This window comes from Lissotriton helveticus, chromosome 3_1, assembly GCF_964261635.1.
Source record: "Lissotriton helveticus chromosome 3_1, aLisHel1.1, whole genome shotgun sequence".
NCBI classification, from domain to species: domain Eukaryota; kingdom Metazoa; phylum Chordata; class Amphibia; order Caudata; family Salamandridae; genus Lissotriton; species Lissotriton helveticus.
In genome coordinates this window covers 1,528,493,061-1,528,514,348 of record NC_136061.1, presented here as the reverse complement: position 1 = coordinate 1,528,514,348, position 21,288 = coordinate 1,528,493,061, and the positions used below count along the sequence as shown (strand labels likewise).

Here is a 21,288-nt window from a genome sequence, read left to right as displayed (position 1 = left end):
CATGGCGGGTCATCTATGACTGCAGGTGTGATAGCAAACAAGGCCCCCACCAGGGTGTCAGGGCCAACTTTAGCACTGGTGGCGCCCCGTACGACAATGGTTGTTTTTGCTCACAATGACCACCTCCACCATGGATTCCCTCACTACCATCCTTTAACAGTGCCCCTTAAGTCTCCATTACCACCCTCTCTCACATGCATTTCTTTTATAGCGCCACTCATACCTGAGTAGGGTGTCAGAGCACTTTACATCACACACGCATTACACAGACAAAGAAGAATAATCATACGTTTGTAAATCAGTATACAGCAGTGGTCCTAAAAAAAATTATGCAACGCCCCTGCTTGGACAAAAAATCATTGGGCCCCAACCTCAAAATGTTTTCACAATTATTCTATGAAGTCGGCAACGTTTAAATATGTCTAGGTTTATTTAAACATCAAAGTTAAGAACTGTACCACTTGACAACAACCAAATGTGCAACCAAGGTCTCGACATGTCTACTCTAGGTCCCAATTACCCCGTTAACACAGTTTCTGTTCTGCCCAATTCAAGAATTTTCAAAGAACGAGGAGATTCTCTAGAGTGATCTGTAAGAGCGGAAGAGAGAACGTAATCAGAGCCGGACTGGGAACCCAAAGCAGCCCTGGCAAATTTTGTCAGATCACCCCCCTATATGGAGCATATCGAGCGAGCCTGACCACTACAAGGAGGATTTGGGGGGTACGCCCCCCAAGAAAATTTGGGAACAAATGGCAACAAGCATTTACAATGCAATGGTTTTGCCTTTGTTAAAGTTAGAGCTATTGGCATTGCTCTTGACACTCTGAAGCTCCACTCTGAAGCTCCACTCTGCACTCTGAAGCTCCACTCTGCACTCTGAAGCTCCACTCTGAAGCTCCACTCTGAAGCTCCACTCTGAAGCTCCACTCTGAAGCTCCACTCTGAAGCTCCACTCTGAAGCTCCACTCTGAAGCTCCACTCTGAAGCTCCACTCTGAAGCTCCACTCTGAAGCTCCACTCTGAAGCTCCACTCTGCACTCTGAAGCTCCACTCTGAAGCTCCACTCTGAAGCTCCACTCTGAAGCTCCACTCTGAAGCTCCACTCTGAAGCTCCACTCTGAAGCTCCACTCTGCACTCTGAAGCTCCACTCTGCACTCTGAAGCTCCACTCTGCACTCTGAAGCTGCACTCTGAAGCTCCACTCTGCACTCTGAAGCTGCACTCTGAAGCTCCACTCTGCACTCTGAAGCTCCACTCTGCACTCTGAAGCTCCACTCTGCACTCTGAAGCTCCACTCTGCACTCTGAAGCTCCACTCTGAAGCTCCACTCTGAAGCTCCACTCTGAAGCTCCACTCTGAAGCTCCACTCTGAAGCTCCACTCTGAAGCTCCACTCTGAAGCTCCACTCTGAAGCTCCACTCTGAAGCTCCACTCTGAAGCTCCACTCTGAAGCTCCACTCTGAAGCTCCACTCTGCACTCTGAAGCTGCACTCTGAAGCTCCACTCTGCAGCTCCACTCTGCACTCTGAAGCTCCACTCTGCAGCTCCACTCTGCACTCTGAAGCTCCACTCTGCAGCTCCACTCTGCACTCTGAAGCTCCACTCTGAAGCTCCACTCTGAAGCTCCACTCTGAAGCTCCACTCTGAAGCTCCACTCTGAAGCTCCACTCTGAAGCTCCACGCTCCACTCTGAAGCTCCACTCTGAAGCTCCACGCTCCACTCTGAAGCTCCACTCTGAAGCTCCACGCTCCACTCTGAAGCTCCACTCTGAAGCTCCACTCTGAAGCTCCACTCTGAAGCTCCACTCTGAAGCTCCACTCTGAAGCTCCACTCTGAAGCTCCACTCTGAAGCTCCACTCTGAAGCTCCACTCTGAAGCTCCACTCTGCACTCTGAAGCTCCACTCTGCACTCTGAAGCTCCACTCTGCACTCTGAAGCTCCACTCTGCACTCTGAAGCTCCACTCTGATGCTCCACTCTGAATCTGCACTCTGATGCTCCACTCTGAATCTGCACTCTGATGCTCCACTCTGATGCTCCACTCTGATGCTCCACTCTGATGCTCCACTCTGATGCTCCACTCTGATGCTCCACTCTGATGCTCCACTCTGATGCTCCACTCTGATGCTCCACTCTGATGCTCCACTCTGAAGCTCCACTCTGAAGCTCCACTCTGAAGCTCCACTCTGAAGCTCCACTCTGAAGCTCCACTCTGAAGCTCCACTCTGAAGCTCCACTCTGAAGCTCCACTCTGAAGCTCCACTCTGAAGCTCCACTCTGAAGCTCCACTCTGAAGCTCCACTCTGAAGCTCCACTCTGAAGCTCCACTCTGAAGCCCACTCTGAAGCTCCACTCTGAAGTCTCCACTCTGATGCTCCACTCTGAAGCTCCACTCTGAAGCTCCACTCTGAAGCTCCACTCTGAAGCTCCACTCTGAAGCTCCACTCTGAAGCTCCACTCTGATGCTCCACTCTGATGCTCCACTCTGATGCTCCACTCTGATGCTCCACTCTGATGCTCCACTCTGATGCTCCACTCTGATGCTCCACTCTGATGCTCCACTCTGATGCTCCACTCTGATGCTCCACTCTGATGCTCCACTCTGATGCTCCACTCTGATGCTCCACTCTGATGCTCCACTCTGATGCTCCACTCTGAAGCTCCACTCTGAAGCTCCACTCTGAAGCTCCACTCTGAAGCTCCACTCTGCACTCTGAAGCTCCACTCTGAAGCTCCACTCTGCACTCTGAAGCTCCACTCTGAAGCTCCACTCTGCACTCTGAAGCTCCACTCTGAAGCTCCACTCTGCACTCTGAAGCTCCACTCTGAAGCTCCACTCTGCACTCTGAAGCTCCACTCCTGAAGCTCGCCTCTGAAGCTCCACTCTGAAGCTCCACTCTGCACTCTGAAGCTCCACTCTGAAGCTCCACTCTGAAGCTCCACTCTGAAGCTCCACTCTGAAGCTCCACTCTGAAGCTCCACTCTGAAGCTCCACTCTGAAGCTCCACTCTGAAGCTCCACTCTGAAGCTCCACTCTGAAGCTCCACTCTGAAGCTCCACTCTGAAGCTCCACTCTGAAGCTCCACTCTGAAGCTCCACTCTGAAGCTCCACTCTGATGCTCCACTCTGATGCTCCACTCTGAAGCTCCACTCTGAAGCTCCACTCTGATGCTCCACTCTGAAGCTCCACTCTGAAGCTCCACGCTCCACTCTGAAGCTCCACTGAAGCTCCACGCTCCACTCTGAAGCTCCACTCTGAAGCTCCACTCTGAAGCTCCACTCTGAAGCTCCACTCTGAAGCTCCACTCTGAAGCTCCACTCTGAAGCTCCACTCTGAAGCTCCACTCTGAAGCTCCACTCTGAAGCTCCACTCTGAAGCTCCACTCTGAAGCTCCACTCTGCACTCTGAAGCTCCACTCTGCACTCTGAAGCTCCACTCTGCACTCTGAAGCTCCACTCTGCACTCTGAAGCTCCACTCTGCACTCTGAAGCTCCACTCTGCACTCTGAAGCTCCACTCTGCAGCTCCACTCTGCACTCTGAAGCTCCACTCTGCAGCTCCACTCTGCACTCTGAAGCTCCACTCTGCACTCTGAAGCTCCACTCTGCAGCTCCACTCTGCACTCTGCAGCTCCACTCTGCACTCTGAAGCTCCACTCTGCACTCTGAAGCTCCACTCTGCAGCTCCACTCTGCACTCTGAAGCTCCACTCTGCACTCTGAATCTGCACTCTGAAGCTCCACTCTGCACTCTGAAGCTCCACTCTGCACTCTGAAGCTCCACTCTGAAGCTCCACTCTGAAGCTCCACTCTGAAGCTCCACTCTGAAGCTCCACTCTGAAGCTCCACTCTGAAGCTCCACTCTGAAGCTCCACTCTGAAGCTCCACTCTGAAGCTCCACTCTGCACTCTGAAGCTCCACTCTGCACTCTGAAGCTCCACTCTGCACTCTGAAGCTCCACTCTGCACTCTGAAGCTCCACTCTGCACTCTGAAGCTCCACTCTGCACTCTGAAGCTCCACTCTGAAGCTCCACTCTGCACTCTGAAGCTCCACTCTGAAGCTCCACTCTGCACTCTGAAGCTCCACTCTGCACTCTGAAGCTCCACTCTGCACTCTGAAGCTCCACTCTGAAGCTCCACTCTGCACTCTGAAGCTCCACTCTGAAGCTCCACTCTGCACTCTGAAGCTCCACTCTGAAGCTCCACTCTGCACTCTGAAGCTCCACTCTGAAGCTCCACTCTGCACTCTGAAGCTCCACTCTGAAGCTCCACTCTGCACTCTGAAGCTCCACTCTGAAGCTCCACTCTGCACTCTGAAGCTCCACTCTGAAGCTCCACTCTGCACTCTGAAGCTCCACTCTGAAGCTCCACTCTGCACTCTGAAGCTCCACTCTGAAGCTCCACTCTGCACTCTGAAGCTCCACTCTGAATCTGCACTCTGAAGCTCCACTCTGCACTCTGAAGCTCCACTCTGAATCTGCACTCTGAAGCTCCACTCTGAAGCTCCACTCTGAAGCTCCACTCTGAAGCTCCACTCTGAAGCTCCACTCTGAAGCTCCACTCTGAAGCTCCACTCTGAAGCTCCACTCTGAAGCTCCACTCTGAAGCTCCACTCTGAAGCTCCACTCTGAAGCTCCACTCTGAAGCTCCACTCTGAAGCTCCACTCTGCACTCTGAAGCTCCACTCTGCACTCTGAAGCTCCACTCTGAATCTGCACTCTGAAGCTCCACTCTGCACTCTGAAGCTCCACTCTGCACTCTGAAGCTCCACTCTGAAGCTCCACTCTGAAGCTCCACTCTGAAGCTCCACTCTGAAGCTCCACTCTGAAGCTCCACTCTGAAGCTCCACTCTGAAGCTCCACTCTGAAGCTCCACTCTGAAGCTCCACTCTGAAGCTCCACTCTGAAGCTCCACTCTGAAGCTCCACTCTGCACTCTGAAGCTCCACTGAAGCTACACACCGCGCAGGGCAGCTCTGGATGCTGATGCGAGAGGCCAGCTGGGAGGCGCGCTGCTCGTCTTCCTGCTCGTGCTGACTCGGAGAGAAAACTTGTTTTCATTGGGAGAGCGGCCTTCAAAGACCCGGTCACTGCGCCTCTCCGAGTGTTTAGCTTGGGATAAAATGGGCGCAGTGTTGTGGTGATGACAGTAGAGCAAGGGAGGTGCCGGCAATGCCGGACCAGACTCGGGGGCGTTCCCGGCGTCGCGTGACGTCGGCAAAAGGCAAAGAATGTCAGGAACGCCCCCGTGTCTGGTCCGGCATTGACGGACAGGCCCCTCGTCCAATGGCAAGGCTCCGTTTACGGAGCCAGCCAATCAATGACGAGGGCCGACCCAAAGCACCCTACAGTTCTCAACAGGATTTCGCCTGCGCGAAAAGCTGCGCAGAGCGCAGCTTTCGCTAGGCAAAACCTAAAAAGGATGCATTCAACAAGACACTTTTCATTATATATTCCATTGTATTTGTTTTTAAAGCATAGTAAACAATGACCTTACAGTACACCAGGATACAACAATCTCTGTTGGGGCTCTTCAATGATTCCCTCACTATCACCCTCCAACAGTCCCTCTTATCTCCCGATGGCCCATTTCACATGTATTTCATTTGTTTTATAGCACCTCTCATACAAGTGTAGGATGTCAGAGCATTTTACATCACAAACACATACAGAGGCAATGAATCATATATGTCTAAATCAGTGTATAGAACATGTTACATAAAACAAAGGGGACTAGAAGGTGTAAGATTCACGTCATCCATACTGATGGGCATTTTAAGGGTGCTTGGTCTGGGGAAGTACAAACCCAGGATTCAGAACGTAACACTGTGGTTAGGGTTGCCTTTACTAATAAGAATGTATTTATATCAAACAAACCTGTTTAGCTAAATTAGTATAATCAAAGACTGGGACAAAAAAACATAACTTTCTAACTTACATTACGATTGTAACTTATGAACTGCACAGAAACAAAAGGATCTCTGTGACAAAAGCAGAAACCCACTGAGCGATGCACAAAAAATACTGTGCTGTGATCTGCATTGTACACGCTCTTTGCAGCAGGCACATTAACCCTCTGCACTACCTTAGATCAGCCAAAGCCGCCACTATACAAAAACACCCATCTCTTTCCAGCAGGTACATTAATCACCAGAGTTTCATGGCACTTTTATTGTTGCCTGAAAACTGTTAGATACACAAGGAACTCTGCAGTGCTTTTAAAACTGCAGCACTGCTACAAAACCAGCTCCCAGTAACTAAACTGGCTCCGCAGGAACAAAAGCAGCCGCCCTATCCTTCCAGCCTCCCAGGGAAACGCCCGATGCACAGTATGGCCAGTTTGGCCTTGAATGGAAAGACGACCAGGCAAGCTTCTGTCACATAGAGAACAGGTAGCGCATGTGCAAGTATGACACAGTTATCAGCAGTGCAAGGTTTCCACACACCACACATACAGAAGTAAAGCACAGCACTGGCGTAGCTAGAGAGAAAGAGAGAACGTATTTACAACAGACATCAGGAGTGAAAGCTTCCTTCCTACGCCAACCAGGTATAACTGGGGTAGAGACAGATTCTCTCACACACAACAGGCACAGCAAAGTCAGCAGCAGGGCAAGCTTCCCCTCCAGCACATAAAACATTGACCTAATAAAGCCGAGTTAATCCACTAAAAAGCGCCACCCCCTGCCCTCCTTGACTGCTAGCTAGCTAGGGCAGATAGCCGTTCACGCGAGCACTTCAAGGCGCTTGGGTGGACCTCAGGGATGGGTCTGGTGCTAATGAAAGGTGTTGAATGGAAAGGACAGGGATCTCAAGTGGTACCAGCTGGTGGTGGATCCTCGGACACCCCACCCCAACAGGGCCAACTCTTCACAATGTCCACCAATGGCTGCTCCCCAAACTGCCCGCTACACCTGCTTCTAACACTGCCCATCAGTGATGCCAGCTGGTGAGACTGTCCAACAAACTACAATGCAAGCTTTCCATACTGCCCACCAGGACCAGATAGTCACACTGCCCATCAGATACAACTCCTCACGTTGCCCACCAACACCTGCTACTCATCCTACTTACACGCTGTACTAGCTCCTCATACTGCCCAACAGTGCCAACTTGTCACACTGGCCACCAGTGCCACCTCCTCCCTTTTCCAGCTAATGCATCCTGCTCATAATTCCCAAAACAATACTAGCTTCCCATACTGCCCGCCAGGGCCACCTTCTCATGCCAGTGCCAACTCCTCACACTGCCCACCAATTCCTGCCCATCACGCTCTTTAACAATAATGCCTTCCCATACTGCACTCCAGTGTGAACTCATCGCATTGGCGGATCAGTACCACCTCCTGGTTCTGCCCACCAATGCCTGCTCCTCATTCCGTCCAACAATACTAGCTTCCCATACTGCCCACCAGGGCCACCTTCTCACGCTATGAGTATGACCTCCTCACACTGCCCACCAATGCCTGCCCATCACACTCTCCAACAATAGTTCCTTCCCACACTGTCAACCAGCGCAAACTCATCACTTTGGCCATCAGTACCACCTGCTCATTCTGCCCATCAATGCCTGCTCCTCGTGCCACCCAACAATACTAACTTCCCATAATCCCTACCAGAACTAGTTCCTCACACTGCCCACCAGTGCCAGCTACTGACACTGTCCAACAATACTAACTTCCCATAATCCCTACCAGAACGAGTTCCTCACACTGCCCACCAGTGCCAGCTACTGACACTGTCCAACAATTCTAGCTTTTGATACTGCCCACCTGAGCCAGCTCCTCACACTGCCCACCAGTGCCAGCTTCTGACACTGTCCAACAATTCTAGCTTCCCATTCTGCCCACCTGGGCCAGCTCCTCCCACTGCCCACCAGTGCCAGGTCTGGAAACTGTCCAACAATTCTAGCCTCCCATTCTGCCCACCAATGCCAACGCCTCACACTGCCCACCTGTGCCAGATACGCGTGCTACCACCAGTGCAGGCTCCAGACAATGACCGCCAACGCCTGCTACTCACAGTGCCCACTGGTGCTAGTCCTCGAAGTGCCCCCCACCCGCTCAAAGTGCCCCCTGGTGCACATCAAACCAGCTCAGGATCGAGAGGGAAGCTCAGACTCACTGCTTGTGGCAGCCACTGTCAAAACCCAAGGCACAAAGAACAAACGCACACCTCCAACGGAACACCAATTGTGTAGGTATTAATTGTATGATTGAAAACCTTCATTTGAGCCGCAGAAATGTCTACTGAGCTAAAGGTACCCTTTGAAGAAATCTTATAACAATCCACCTAATACAGGGTTGAGTTCCGCGGGATTGACTGGGGCTTTCAATGTTTAGTCAATAAAAAGAGTAACAACACACCTGGTTCTTACAGCGCTCCGAAGCTGCGATGCCGTGGCCTCGGGCGCTGAACAGTAAACACGGGATTTCGTTGATTAAAGGGAGCAGCAGTGCACGTGGAAACAACCGCAGCAGGCACATCCCATTTTATACTGAACCTCAAAGGATATAGGATTTTTTATACTTTTCAAAAGTCTACAACGTGAAAATAAATGATACGTCAACATTACCCGAGATTATTTTCTTCTGAAGCCAATGGTAGCTTCAAGTAATAAATTCATGATTTTGTTAAACAAGGAGCGGCTGCTTGGGGAAAACCACAAGCTGCTGCGAGGGGAGCTTAGAGCTTCTCCATTCCCACATCAACACCAGACAATTAGCCGCCCTGCTTTGTGTATGAACTGTCAGCCCTTTCCACTGAATTAAGACTGGCCAGCTCACTGCATGTGATGTGCTGGATAAACACGGAACCATCAGATAACGATGGAAACACTTCCAGGCCCATGAGTCGGTCTGCCTCTTCCACGCCCACCCCGCAGGGCCGGACTGGCCATTCTACCACCTGGCATTTCCCTGGTGGGCCGCAGGCATGTAGGATACTTTTCATTTCTGGGCTGCCTGCCGTGACCTACCCATACCACCAAGGCCTCCATTCGAGCTGCGGCCACTTGCAATGTGGGTCTGATGTGAACACATTTGCCTGGGATGATTTTAATTTTGCCACCTAGGAGTGTCCAAGGCGGGTCCAGGCGGACAAAAGCCCTTCAGTTTTCAGGATAGGCAGTGACTACATAATTTCCATTTAGATTCATTGTATGTCAATTACTCTCATGTGGATGGGCTGATGTCTATCATAGACTCAACTGGTGGCCCGCGGCTAGGCCTGGGCGGAGTTCGCGGAGAAGTGACCAAAAACTTCCACGCACTACATGGAGTTCAGCAAGCAGCAAAGTGCGTTAGGTCGCGCCGTCCACGCTGATTTTTAGCACCAGGTGTTTGTCCCGGGGTGGAAAATCAGTACAAATGGCACCAAACACATCACATTGCAAGAGGGTGCTGCCTATGTTCTACTCGAGCAACAGCTTCCTCAGCACGAGCGGAAGGTTTTTCAAACGCGAGCCGTAGTGGCCATCCGCGACCGCCCACGTTCAAAAATCTCACTGGAAAGTGGTCTGGGGTAGGATTTTCTTTGCTCGACAACTTAACGCGAACTTGAGTGAGGAGATATTTGGAAGTGCACCTGCTATGCAGAACAGGACAACCCTGCAAACGATGGGAGCAGAATTTCATGCCCAGGCTACAGCCCACATGGGTCTGTAGCTGACAGTTCTGGCCCTACTGTTTCCTGGCTTGAAGAAGTAATGGAAGAGGGAACAGAAACGGCAGGTGCCTTACCCTTGTATTTCAATGTAGTCATTGAAGCTAAGGGTGACATTTCTGGGTCCAAGCCAACAGGGCACCATGACTCTAGTTCTGGACATTTGTTAGACAGCCTAATGTGTTTTGGGAGTAGTTGCCTTGGCTTGCCTCTATTAAATCTCACTGGACTGACATCACTGATATCAATGTTTTGTAGCCGAACATGTAACATGGTGTCCTGGACCAAAGTGGCGAGCCTAGAGATGGGATGTCCAGCCTAAATCTGGGAGGGCTGGGTCCATACTCCATTTTCAGGACATTCACTTACCTGAAATGCCATTGTGGTAACTGCGCTGCATGTGGAGATCCTGCTAATGTGGGGGTGGAACCATCCCGAAAGGCACTCTGTGCTGAACACCCAGGTGACAGAAACCCCAGTCCATGACGAGGTGCCCAGAGTGGGAATAGGAGAAGGTAGACACTTGGTGAAAGGAGATTTTGCTAGCTTGGGTTTGTTTTTAGCTAAACTGTGCTATACTCTCTCCTGTATGTTCCTTTTCGCCCTCAAACGACCAGTGCTGTTTGCCTGTTGAAAATAAACAGAAGGAAGACTCAAAGTCACACCCGAACTCCTTGTGAATGACAGGAAGCCAGGCTGTGAAAGCAGAGGCGTAGCTAGGATGCATTGGAAGAATGGAACCAGCCCCATCCCCTGGGATTGTAAGAACATACAGCCACTAATTCTGGTGAAGAGGGCCTGTCAAACCCCTGTGCCCCGGTACCTCTGCACCTGCTGCACCACTGATTGATAGGCACCAAGCGTGTATATGGAGTGGAAAAGGGAAATCAGCTGATGGGACTGGCAAACCCTCAGGAAAATACCTCTTTCTCTCCACAAAAGGGGACAGCAACAACCCCCATGCCTTCATAACACTAAAGAAGTAATTCACAAGCTTCTTATGTTTCTGTTGGCGCTCTGATGATGACCCCAGATATGCAATATTAAACCGAAACCAGTCGACCATGGTAATGTCACAATAACTTCTCCCAAATGGTATCCTACCATAATATCCTGGGCATCGTATTGAAGACCAAAACACCGAGGAGGTAAGTGCATATAGATAGGTATTGATTTACTATTTTAACTCCACTTCCACAATACCTTGAAAGGGGGTGGGGTGATAGGTATATGTGGAATCCATTAACTCGGTATTTACCTCCATGAACTTCCCTTGTTCTTATTGTGGTCCTCGTGGGTTATTGATTGTCAGTCAGCTGTCTCCTAGCTGACTGCACGAAATGTCAACCCCAGGCACCGAGAGAACAGAAAGGATGATTCACCTGCGTGTAAACCATCAGCCAGCGATGGTGTTTAAGCCGAGGCATAGCTCTGCTGCCTATGACTGAACTTGGAAATATATTTTATTTTAAATATGTACTTTTATGTGTTTTTTTTTTACAAATTATGGAAACCGAATAAAGATTGATTGATTGACTGACTGGGCCGCCACGTTCATTGGCTGCGTCTTGAGAGACTCTTAAGCCAAGACGCGGTGATTATACCAACAACGGAACACAAACAATCAATGCAAACAGACACAAGCCATTTCCAGCTCTCCTCCGGAATCCGCCCACAGCCCGGTTGGCATCACAAACACACTAGAATGCACGGAATACTCATAACGGAGGCAACCACCAACAGCATCGTGCACAGCACCCCTCCATCGTAAACTGGAGCCCCCACAATCACCAATACAACAGCCAACCACGGCTCAGAATGTACAGCCTGGTAAGACACGCCATCTCTGCGAGTAAACACCGTGCCACCTGAACACGCCTGGATGCAAATACAGCCACTGCCAGCAGAACGGAGCCTTATGCCCAGAGATCCCCACATGCAGCAAATACCCAAGCAAAGATAACACGAATGAGTGCTGCAAATACAGGTGAAAATGTACAGCCTTCGTGCTGCAAGTGCAACCGCGTTGCAAATACACATACATGATCCAAGTACCTACCACAGCAAACCTCCACTTACATGCTGCAAATACCCCAACAAATACACCCCCAACATCCTGCCCTCCGTAAGCACAATAATGCTGCAAATATCCCAAGACTGCACATACACATTCAGCATACCACAAATACCAGAACATAACAGGTGCATACTGATTGCGCTGGAAAAATGTAACAGTGCAAACACACCCTTGGCATTGCAAATACCATGAACTGCAGATACAACCATGAAACGGTGCAAAATCACCCTATGGAAATACAAAACGTGGAGGATTCACATACGCAACGTTGAAGATACACAACACACCCAGCCTACTGTAAATACTCAGTACAGCAAATGCAGTCCAGTTATGCTGCAAATGCCTCTATGCAAAAACACCCCAAGCACGCACAAATAACCAACAGGTGGAAATACCCAAAACACATGCTGGCAATGTTCAGCACTATAAATGCACATCCTACATTCTCCAGACAAATGGCAACGCACTGGAAATACCACAACATCGCAAAGTCCCAATCACTGCAAATGTTCTGCTCTGAAAATTCTCCCCACACCATAAGGGTCAGTACTGCACATATCAGAACACTGCAAATCCATCAATCACTATAACTCCCGTAACAGTAAGTAGAATGCCCCCAAACTGCAAATAAGCCACTACAAATGTCCCCAGCGCTGTACATGCAACGCACTGCCAACACTCAAAAGGTGCAATTGTCTCAACATTGCAATTGCCCCTGTCCTAAAACGCACCGCCCTAGGGGCGGCAAATCAGCCAGGTCAGTAACTCCCTGCCCACCACTGCACATGCTCCAGTACTAGAAACACCAGCAGTGTAAACGAAACGCCCACCACGGCGAATGGTCCACGCTGCAAATAAACATCGCACGTCTTGCAATTCTTCCACCTCGGTAGGCGCGCACCTGCATACTCAAGGAGACCGTTACAGCAAACGAACCCCCGCGCGCGCTCAACGGCAGCTGGGCGAGATCTGATAGGGCGCCCCCGGGGACTCACCGTCGCCGGAGCCCAGCAGGAGCAGGGGCAGCAGGAGGCGGGAGCAGAGCGCGAGCCTAGACATCTTCACCGCGCGAGGCAGGGAGAGAAGTGAGGAGGCTGGGCGCGAGCTAGCAGGGGCCGTGACGTCAGGGGAGGAGGGGTGGGGGAGAGGGACCGAGGGGAGGACAGTAGAGGGAAGGAAGCAGGGCAGGAGAAGGAGGGAAGGGACGAGGATGGAGGGTGGGAAGAGAAGAGAAAGGATGAGAGGAAGATAGCAAAGGGAAGGGAGGGAAGGGAGCAGAGCGGAAAAGAGGGGGAAAACTGAAATGAGAGGGAGGGAGATGGAAGGAAACAGGACAGAAGACGTAGTTTGATTAGGAGAAGAAGGGACCGACAAAGAAAGCAAGGAAGAAGAGAAAAGCGTGTAGGGGGGTGCAGGGGTAATGAGCAAGAACGAAGGAATTGTAGCGACCAGAAACAGGAGTGGGGGTGGGGCGAAGAGGAGGGGATGGACGGGTACCCAAGGTGGAGGGATTGCAAGAAAGGAGAGGAATGAATAACACAGAGTGAAGGAGAGGACATAAAAAAATGGGAAGGCAAAGAAAACTAAAAGAGGGGAAGAGACAGGGAAGCAAGCGAAGAAAAGAGAGCAGGTAGAAGGAATGAGGGAGGCTGAGAAAGAGGGAAGGTAGAAGGTGGGAAGGGAGGAATGGGAAACACAGAAGGGGGTAAGAGAAGAATGAAGCGTACTAAAGATGAGGGAAAATGAGAGAAAAAGAAGCGGAAGAGAGAAAGGAAGACATGAAGCTGGGAGAAGAGGAAATGGATTAATAGTGGTCGATGGATAATTGGGGAAGGTGGGGGCTCTCGGTAGCAAGAGAGGAGGATGGATGGTCGAGAGCGGAAGTGAATTCAAATTTTTCTATTTTATTCTCTTCTCCTTTTTTCCTTCCCTTATCCTTTTTAGGTGCAAGGGTCTTTGTCTTGGCTTAAGGTATCCTGAAAGAGATATGTTAATCTTTATGTTTTCAAATGTATTCCATGCCTTGTTCTTAACTTATTCCATTCTCTTCTTAACTTTAGTAGAAATAGTATTAGGCTGCTAAAGCCATCAAACTAGAATTGGTGAATATGATTCATAGGACTATAGATTACTAGAACGGGTATAGCCTGGGGTTTATGTTTTGTCCTTAATTATTCTTTTAGTAAAATTTTCCATTCATGCGGGGAGGACTCAGGGGGGGCATGGTGGGGCTTCCAGACGGACGCTACACCCCTGGTGATGCAGCCAGGTAACCTCCAAGGTTGGTGGGGGGTTGGGGGCGGGGGGGTGGGTCTTGGGGTGGGGGGGAGAATGGGAATGACGGACAGGTTATCAAAATGTATGTAAAAAAAGAATAGGGAAACGCACGCAGGGTTTAGAGGAAATTTGAAGGAAGGGGTCAACAGCTTTGGCACTCTTACATCGGCAGTATGGCCAGGATAAAAATAATATCTTTGAATATATCTGGTCTAAACGATCTTAAAAAGAGACAAACAGTGGCAATAGGCCTACAAAACTGGGGAGCAAATATTGTATGCATGCAAGAGACTCATATCAAAGGAGCACAGAGCCATATTTTGAATACACTAGGGTATACATTGGTGTGTGCTACCTCACAAGGGGCTAAGACGCGGGGGGTCGCCATCTTGGCTAAAGGGAGTGGTATGTGTTTAGTAAATCCAAAACTGACAAATTTGGCCGCTGGGCTATCACCGAATGCAACTATCAAACAGGCCAAAAAATGACAATCTGTGCTATTTATTGGAGTAACTTAGACAATCCTGGGGTCATTGACGAGGTCTCCAACAAACTTTCACACGGGTCTCATCCGCTCCTGGTTTGTGGGGATCTCAACATAAATCTCCCATCCAATTGGTCTCTGAAGGATGACTGGGTTTATAAAGGGCGAAAACCAAAGGAATTTCGTGCTATCAAGAATCTATGTTTAGCACATGGGCTTGTGGACAGCTGGCAGACTTCCAATACTAATAGCAGTGATTTAGGCTACACTTATTACTCCAATCCACACCGTACACACGTCAGATTAGACTATATGTTTATATCAAACTCGCTTAGTCAGGACTGTCAAACTGTGAAATTGACCCGTGTATTATCAGATCATAATCCCCTTCTTTGTACTTTAACTACTAGATTGGCTAAACTAGAACCAACACCTTGGACATTTGAAAAAGCCCTATTGAATGACCCCCAATATTGTCTCCATATGAAAGATTGGATCCCCAAATTTCTAGTAGAGAATATTAACAGCACCTCAATAGAAATTGTATGGGACGCTTTAAAAGCCGGGATTCGGGGCGAGACCATGCTATTCTCACTCAGATCAAACAAGCAGGAGAAGGAGGAGATACAGAGGTTACAGGATAAACTCACGATAGCGGAAGTAGATCTTGTTAGAGCTACCAGCGATGGTGATCCAACTGGGGATATCTCGTGCAGCTTAGGCCAAGTAGCAGTTGCTAAAGCAGCAATTACTAATATCTTTACAGACAAAGCAATTCAGAAAGCCACTGCACGAAAAGAACTAGTATATGAAGTAAACGAACAAGTGGGTCATCAACTAGCGATGCGAATGCGGCAACAAACTAATGTTAACATAATTAGGGAGATTAAAGATCCAGTGGCAGGACAACTAAAAGGCCCAGAATTAATCAGGGAAGCCTTTTGTCAGTTTTATACAGAACTATACTCTGAAGATGGCAGTGGGGACATAGCCGAATGGAAAGGTACCTAAAGAACTGTGAAAGTGGCAGCCTTGAGGAAAACGTACAGCAGGCTCTAGAGCACGGGTACTCATAGTACGGCCCGCGGGCCGGTGGTGGCCCGGCAAGCCTTCCGTGGCGGCCCGCGGACCATGAGACATCCTACCCGGGTTTTCAGAGTGTCTGCAAACACTCTGCTGCTCTGTGGGGGCCTGCTGATTCAATCGAGTGAGGCCAGAGTGGAGCTGCAGGGGCGCTAAGAGGAGGAGAATTCAAATGCAAATGGTCTGTGAAGTGCTGTGAAGTGCTCGGGTGGGGGCTGTGTGTCTGTGCGCGCTGGGGAAGCTGGCTGGGGAAGCTGTCTCAGCCCGTGACAGAGGGAGAGGGAGGGAAAGGGAGACCTAGAAATGGAGACAGAGAAAGGGACGAGAGCGACCGAGGGAGATGGAGTGAGGGAAGGGTATCCTAACCACGGAGATGCCTGTGTCCTAGCTGCATTGCTCTCTCCTCCTGTGAAGTGCTGTGAAGTGCTAGGGTGGGGGCTGTGTGTCTGTGCGCGCTGGGGAAGCTGTCTCAGCCTGGTGACATACAGGCAGGATTAGATGACAGAGGGTGACAGAGGGAGGGACAGAGACAGAGGGAGGGAGGGAAAGGGAGGGAAGACAGAGACAGAGGGAGAGGGAGGGAAAGGGAGACCGAGAAATGGAGACTGAGAAAGGGAGGAGGGCGATCGAGGGAGATGGAGTGAGGGAGATGGAGTGAGGGAAGGGGAGTGAGGGAAGGGGAGTGAGGGAAGGGGAGTGAGGGAAGGGGAGGGAGGGAAGGCAAAGGAGTGAGGGAAGGGGAGTGAGGGAAGGGGAGTGAGGGAAGGGTAGTGAGGGAAGGGAGTGAGGGAAGGGAGTGAGAGAAGGGAGTGAGGGAAGGGAAGAGACTGAGGGAAGGGGAGGGAGGGAAGGGAGTGAGGGAAGGGAGTGAGGGAAGGGGGTGAGGGAAGGGGAGTGAGGAAGGGGAGTGAGGAAGGGGAGTGAGGAAGGGGAGGGAGGGAGGGAGAGAGGGGAGGGAGAGAGGGTGAGGGAAGGGGAGTGAGGGAGGGAGAGAGGGTGAGGGAAGGGGAGTGAGGGAGGGAGAGGGAATAGGGGGAAGGAGAGAGGGAGAGGGAGTGATACAGTCAGAGTGAGTGAGACAGAGGGAGACTGGGGAGGGGGAGAGGGAGATAGAGGGATGGAGGGAGGGAGGCAGAGAGAGAGAGAGAGAGAGAGAGAGAGATAGGGGGAGGGAGAGGGAAAGAGAGAGAGGTGTGTATGCCAGGTCTTGTAGCTCAGTGGACGAAGGCGTCTGCTGCAGGGACCTGTGTTCAACCTCATGGTCACAGTTTTTTTGTTGCTCTAGCCCCGCCCCCTCCCCCACTGATCCCGCCCCCACCGGTGCGGCCCTCGGACACATACCACACTGTAACTTTGGCCCCCGAGAGAAAGTTTGTGAGTACCCATGCTCTAGAGGAAACTCCTAGTATGGAGGAGATGCTAACAGCTGTCAAGAGTCTCCCGAAAGGGAAGGCAACAGGACTTGATAGTATCCCCTCAGAGTTCTATAATACATTTATAGATCAAATCAAGCATATACTGATTGACTTGATTATTCATATCTTCTTTGGGGGTCAACCACCTAGTTCCTGGTCCAGGGCTAAAATTGTGATCTCTGCCAAAAAAGGGAAGCCCCCCCATAGCTTTTATAAACGCCGATTCCAAAATATGTTAAAAAATATTGGCAAACCGGGTAGCACCAATTATACAAAAAGTAGTTGCCAGTAGCCAACATGGTTTTGTTCCCGGGAGGTCAACAATAAATCATATCCAGAGGGTTATCACGCTTTATGATGGAACAGGAACTGCAGGAAACCCTATGGCCCTAATCCTTCTGGATGCAGAGGAGGCCTTTGATAGCGTTTCCTGGCAGTTTCTCTGGAGAGCAATGGCAATGATGGGATTTCGAACAGGGTTTATTCAGGCTACACAAAAAATGTATGTTAATCCTAAGGCTGTAGTGTCCGTTAATGGAAGCTTAACTAAGGAATTCCTTATATCCAGAGGTACTCGCCAGGGCTGCCCTTGCTCGCCATTGCTCTTTGCAATATACATAGACTCTTTTATTCACTACCTGGAAAAAAAATGACAACATTGCAACTATCATATCACAGGGACACGCTACAAAAACGTTAGCATATGGTGATGATATTGCTATAGTCACCCCAGATCCTGTAGGTGCAATGCTGAACATCGAGGCCGAGGCGGTGAAATTTGGACTTGTCTCTGGCTATGCACTCAATCAGGGGAAGACACAAATTGTTTTAAATCAAAAGATTGTGATGGACGACCCTAGAGTAGTAAAGGGAGCAACTTACCTGGGGGTTATCATCTCCTCAAACCTGGAGGAAGTTGTGGATATTAATGTCAAGCCAATGCTGAACTCAATGCATAAGGACTTACGACGCCTAGATAACCTTCATCTGTCCATCATTGGGAGAGCAAACGCAATCAAAATGGTGTTTTTTCCAAAAATATTATATTTATTTAGGGCAATTTGTTTGGAATTCTCTAACCAGTGGCTTACCTCAATTGAACGTACATCTAGATTTATATGGGCATATGCACAACCCCGGCGAGCATATAAATATCTCACCCTTCCTAAAGATAGAGGTGGGCTAGCTCTTCCTGATCTGAGAAGATATTACTGGTCATGTGTATTACTTTATAGTAAGGAACTACTACAAGAGGGGGAGAACACAGAAGATCATACAGTATCGATTTTCCAGCTGCTTGTTGGAAATTCAAGTAATGGTTATCTATAGAGGCATATTCATGACAGTTATCACAAGAAGGTCAAATTTAAGACTCTCTATAGCTGTTTTAAAGTCTGGAAGGCCGTAAGAGAAGCATTTGGGATAGGACAAATCTCACATTACACACCGATATGGAACAATCCAATTCTTCCACCAATGGTTTTCAAGGACAATTGTGTAAGCAAATGGCATAGAATAGGAATTATACAATTAGGGGACATGTTTACAACACAGGGGATTAAATCTTTTGAAGCTTTGAAGGAAGAATACAGCTTAGACTGGCGGGATTTCTTTAAATACCTCAAAATCAGGGATTTTTTAACTCGCAAACCTGGGGCCAGGACATTGGGGGAAGAATCTACGCTAGTAGAGATGATCATACACTCTAAAAATCATACTATAGGTGGAGTTTATGCGTTGCTGTTGACCATATTCCCGGACAACCTAGAGAAAACATCAATGAAGTGGCAAAGCAAACTTGAGATTTCAAACAAAGGTTTTCTACACACCTATCAGCTAGCCAAACTATTCTGATCTCCACTAAACTTCAGGCACAATTCTACAAAACCTGTTTTTTTCTTTATTATACACCTGACAAGATTGCAAAATGGGGAACCGGCAAAGGGACCTGTTGGCCGAGATGCAACTCACCTAAAGCCGATTCCATACATATCTTTGCCTCTTGCCCTGGGTTAATTTCTTTAAAGCAAGACATAGAGAGGTTCTTATCATCCGTTCTTCATAGAAAGGTGACTTTGTCAAAAGACGCAATGGTACTTGGGGCAGACGAAGCAGATAACATTGAAAGTGGCCAAGAGTTCATATTTGTAGCGATGGCTGTCCTGCGGTTATGCCTAGCTTCCGCTTGGCTCGACCCGTTAGCGCCCTATTTCCAGCAGTGGCTAGCTAAGCTATTGGCGGTACATAATATTGAGATAGCCATTTATCAACGGAAAGGTAATCAGCGGCGCAAAAGGGGTATGAAAATGTGGACCCCTCTTACACAATGGCGGGATTCACAAACATAATCTAATGTACCTACAAGGCTGTAATGTATATAGGACTTTGCTTTTAAGTTTGGTTTATGCAATGATGGGTTAAACAAAAAGGAAAAAATAATGTAATGCTCATGACGTTAATGTGCGTATGCTTACCTGTCTGTCATACGGGGGTTTGGGGGGGGGGAATAAATGTAAAACCATGAATAAAAACATTTAATAAAAAAAAAGAGAGCGGAAGTGAGGCAAAAGAGAGCAGCCAGGGGAAGTGAAGCGCGCAGCCAGGAAACTAGTTTAGGGGACAGAACCGAGGTAGACATAAAGCGGTACACATACACCTGAGGTAACCTGCTTAAGGGCACGTAACTACGGATGCTCGGCCAGGGCCGGCTTTAGGCTCACGGAGGCCCTGAGCAGGGAGTGTAGGTAGGGGGCCCGAGGCCGCCAAATCCTTGCCAGGGGCCGCCACGCAAATATGTATCTAAGGATATATATTGGCGTGGCGGCCCCTGGGGTTTGGCGGCCCTGTGCAGGTGCACAGCTTGCACATGCCTTAGGCCGGCCCTTGCTCGGCGACACATATGCACACCGACAGGAGTACAAACGCTTCATACACATCTGCAAACCCGCCAGGATTTAAATAAACCAAAGGTGCACACAGATACAAACGCTCACTTAACACAGGTACTCTCATACACTACAAGCACACCAGAAAAGGTAGTACTTAATGGCACACTTACATAGGGGTCTACAGGCAGGCATGCACACGTTTACAAATAGATACTTTCTTATACAGGTGCATACATCTGCAGAGGTACACTAATGCAGGACCAGACTTATACGGAGACAAACACAAAGGAACGGACAGACACGTGCTCACTGTTGCTCATGCACTTTGCAAGTGCCCAAACACGTTTACACACACCTGTCCGACCATCTATGTTTAAATCGATAAAAAAAATGGCGTGTTTATGTAGGTCCACACACTGAATGTGGCCACAGATACTCTGTTTTTGTCAGACCAGCCCCCATAGCATTGCGCCTGACCACTTCAAGGGGGGTAAGGGGTGTTCTGCCCACCAGAAAATTATTTGGGAACAAATGGCAAAAAATGGTGCATTCTGCAACACATTTTTCATTACATATTCCAGAGCATTAGTATTTAAAACTTAATAAATAATGACCTTACTGAGCACCAGGTAACAGCAATCTTTTTTGGGGTCTTCAATGATTCCCTCACTATCAGCCTCCAAAAGTGCGTCTCATCTCCCCATAACCCATATCTTACATGTATTTCATTTGTTTTATAGCACCTCTCGAACAAGTGCAGGGTGTCAGAGCATTTTACATCACAAACAGATACAGAGACAATGAATCATACATGTGTAAATCAGTGTATAGGAAATGTTACATAAGGCAAATGGGACTGACTACAAGGTGTAGTATTCACTTCATCCATGCGGGTAGACATTTTTTTACGAGTGCTTATCTGGGGACGCACAAACTCAGGATTCAGAACATAACACAGTGGTTAGGGTTGACTTTACTAATACACATTTATTTCCACCCAAAAAACCCTTTTTAACAAAATTAGGATAATGAAAGACTGGGACAAAACACAATATAACTTTATAACCTAGATTACAATTGTAACTTATGAACTGCATAGTAACAAAAGGATCTCTGTAACAAAAGCAGTAACCCACTGAGCTATGCATTTAAACTCAGTGGGCTGCTATACAATTCATGGGAGAGCATAGCCCCTCTCAGCTGAGCAGCTTTCACTATTTATTCGCACTTCTGACAGACTGGTTTTACTATTTAACTATGGCTTGTAGCCTAACTGCTAGAGCTGCTGACCCCAGTCATGAAGAAGCAGGTTTGAATCCTGGCGTCTGCTCAACATCTTGTGATTCTAGGCACACCGTGCGTCAACAAATGAAGTGTAACAATCAGCAACTCGTGTCAAGTGC

The 21,288-nt window shown here is 49.0% G+C and overlaps 1 protein-coding gene across 2 annotated transcripts in view; it reads right to left on the bottom strand.

Annotated features, from left to right (window-relative positions):
- MCAM (melanoma cell adhesion molecule) overlaps nucleotides 1–12,854 on the bottom strand; it is a 233,128-nt gene extending 220,274 nt beyond the window's left edge. For both annotated transcript variants that reach the window (XM_078682178.1, XM_078682179.1), the window contains exon 1: nucleotides 12,734–12,854. In XM_078682178.1, coding sequence (XP_078538304.1) covers nucleotides 12,734–12,797 — 64 coding nt within the window. In that variant the 5' untranslated portion in view covers nucleotides 12,798–12,854. The remainder of the gene's footprint in view (nucleotides 1–12,733) is intronic.
- Between the last annotated feature and the right edge of the window lie 8,434 nt (nucleotides 12,855–21,288).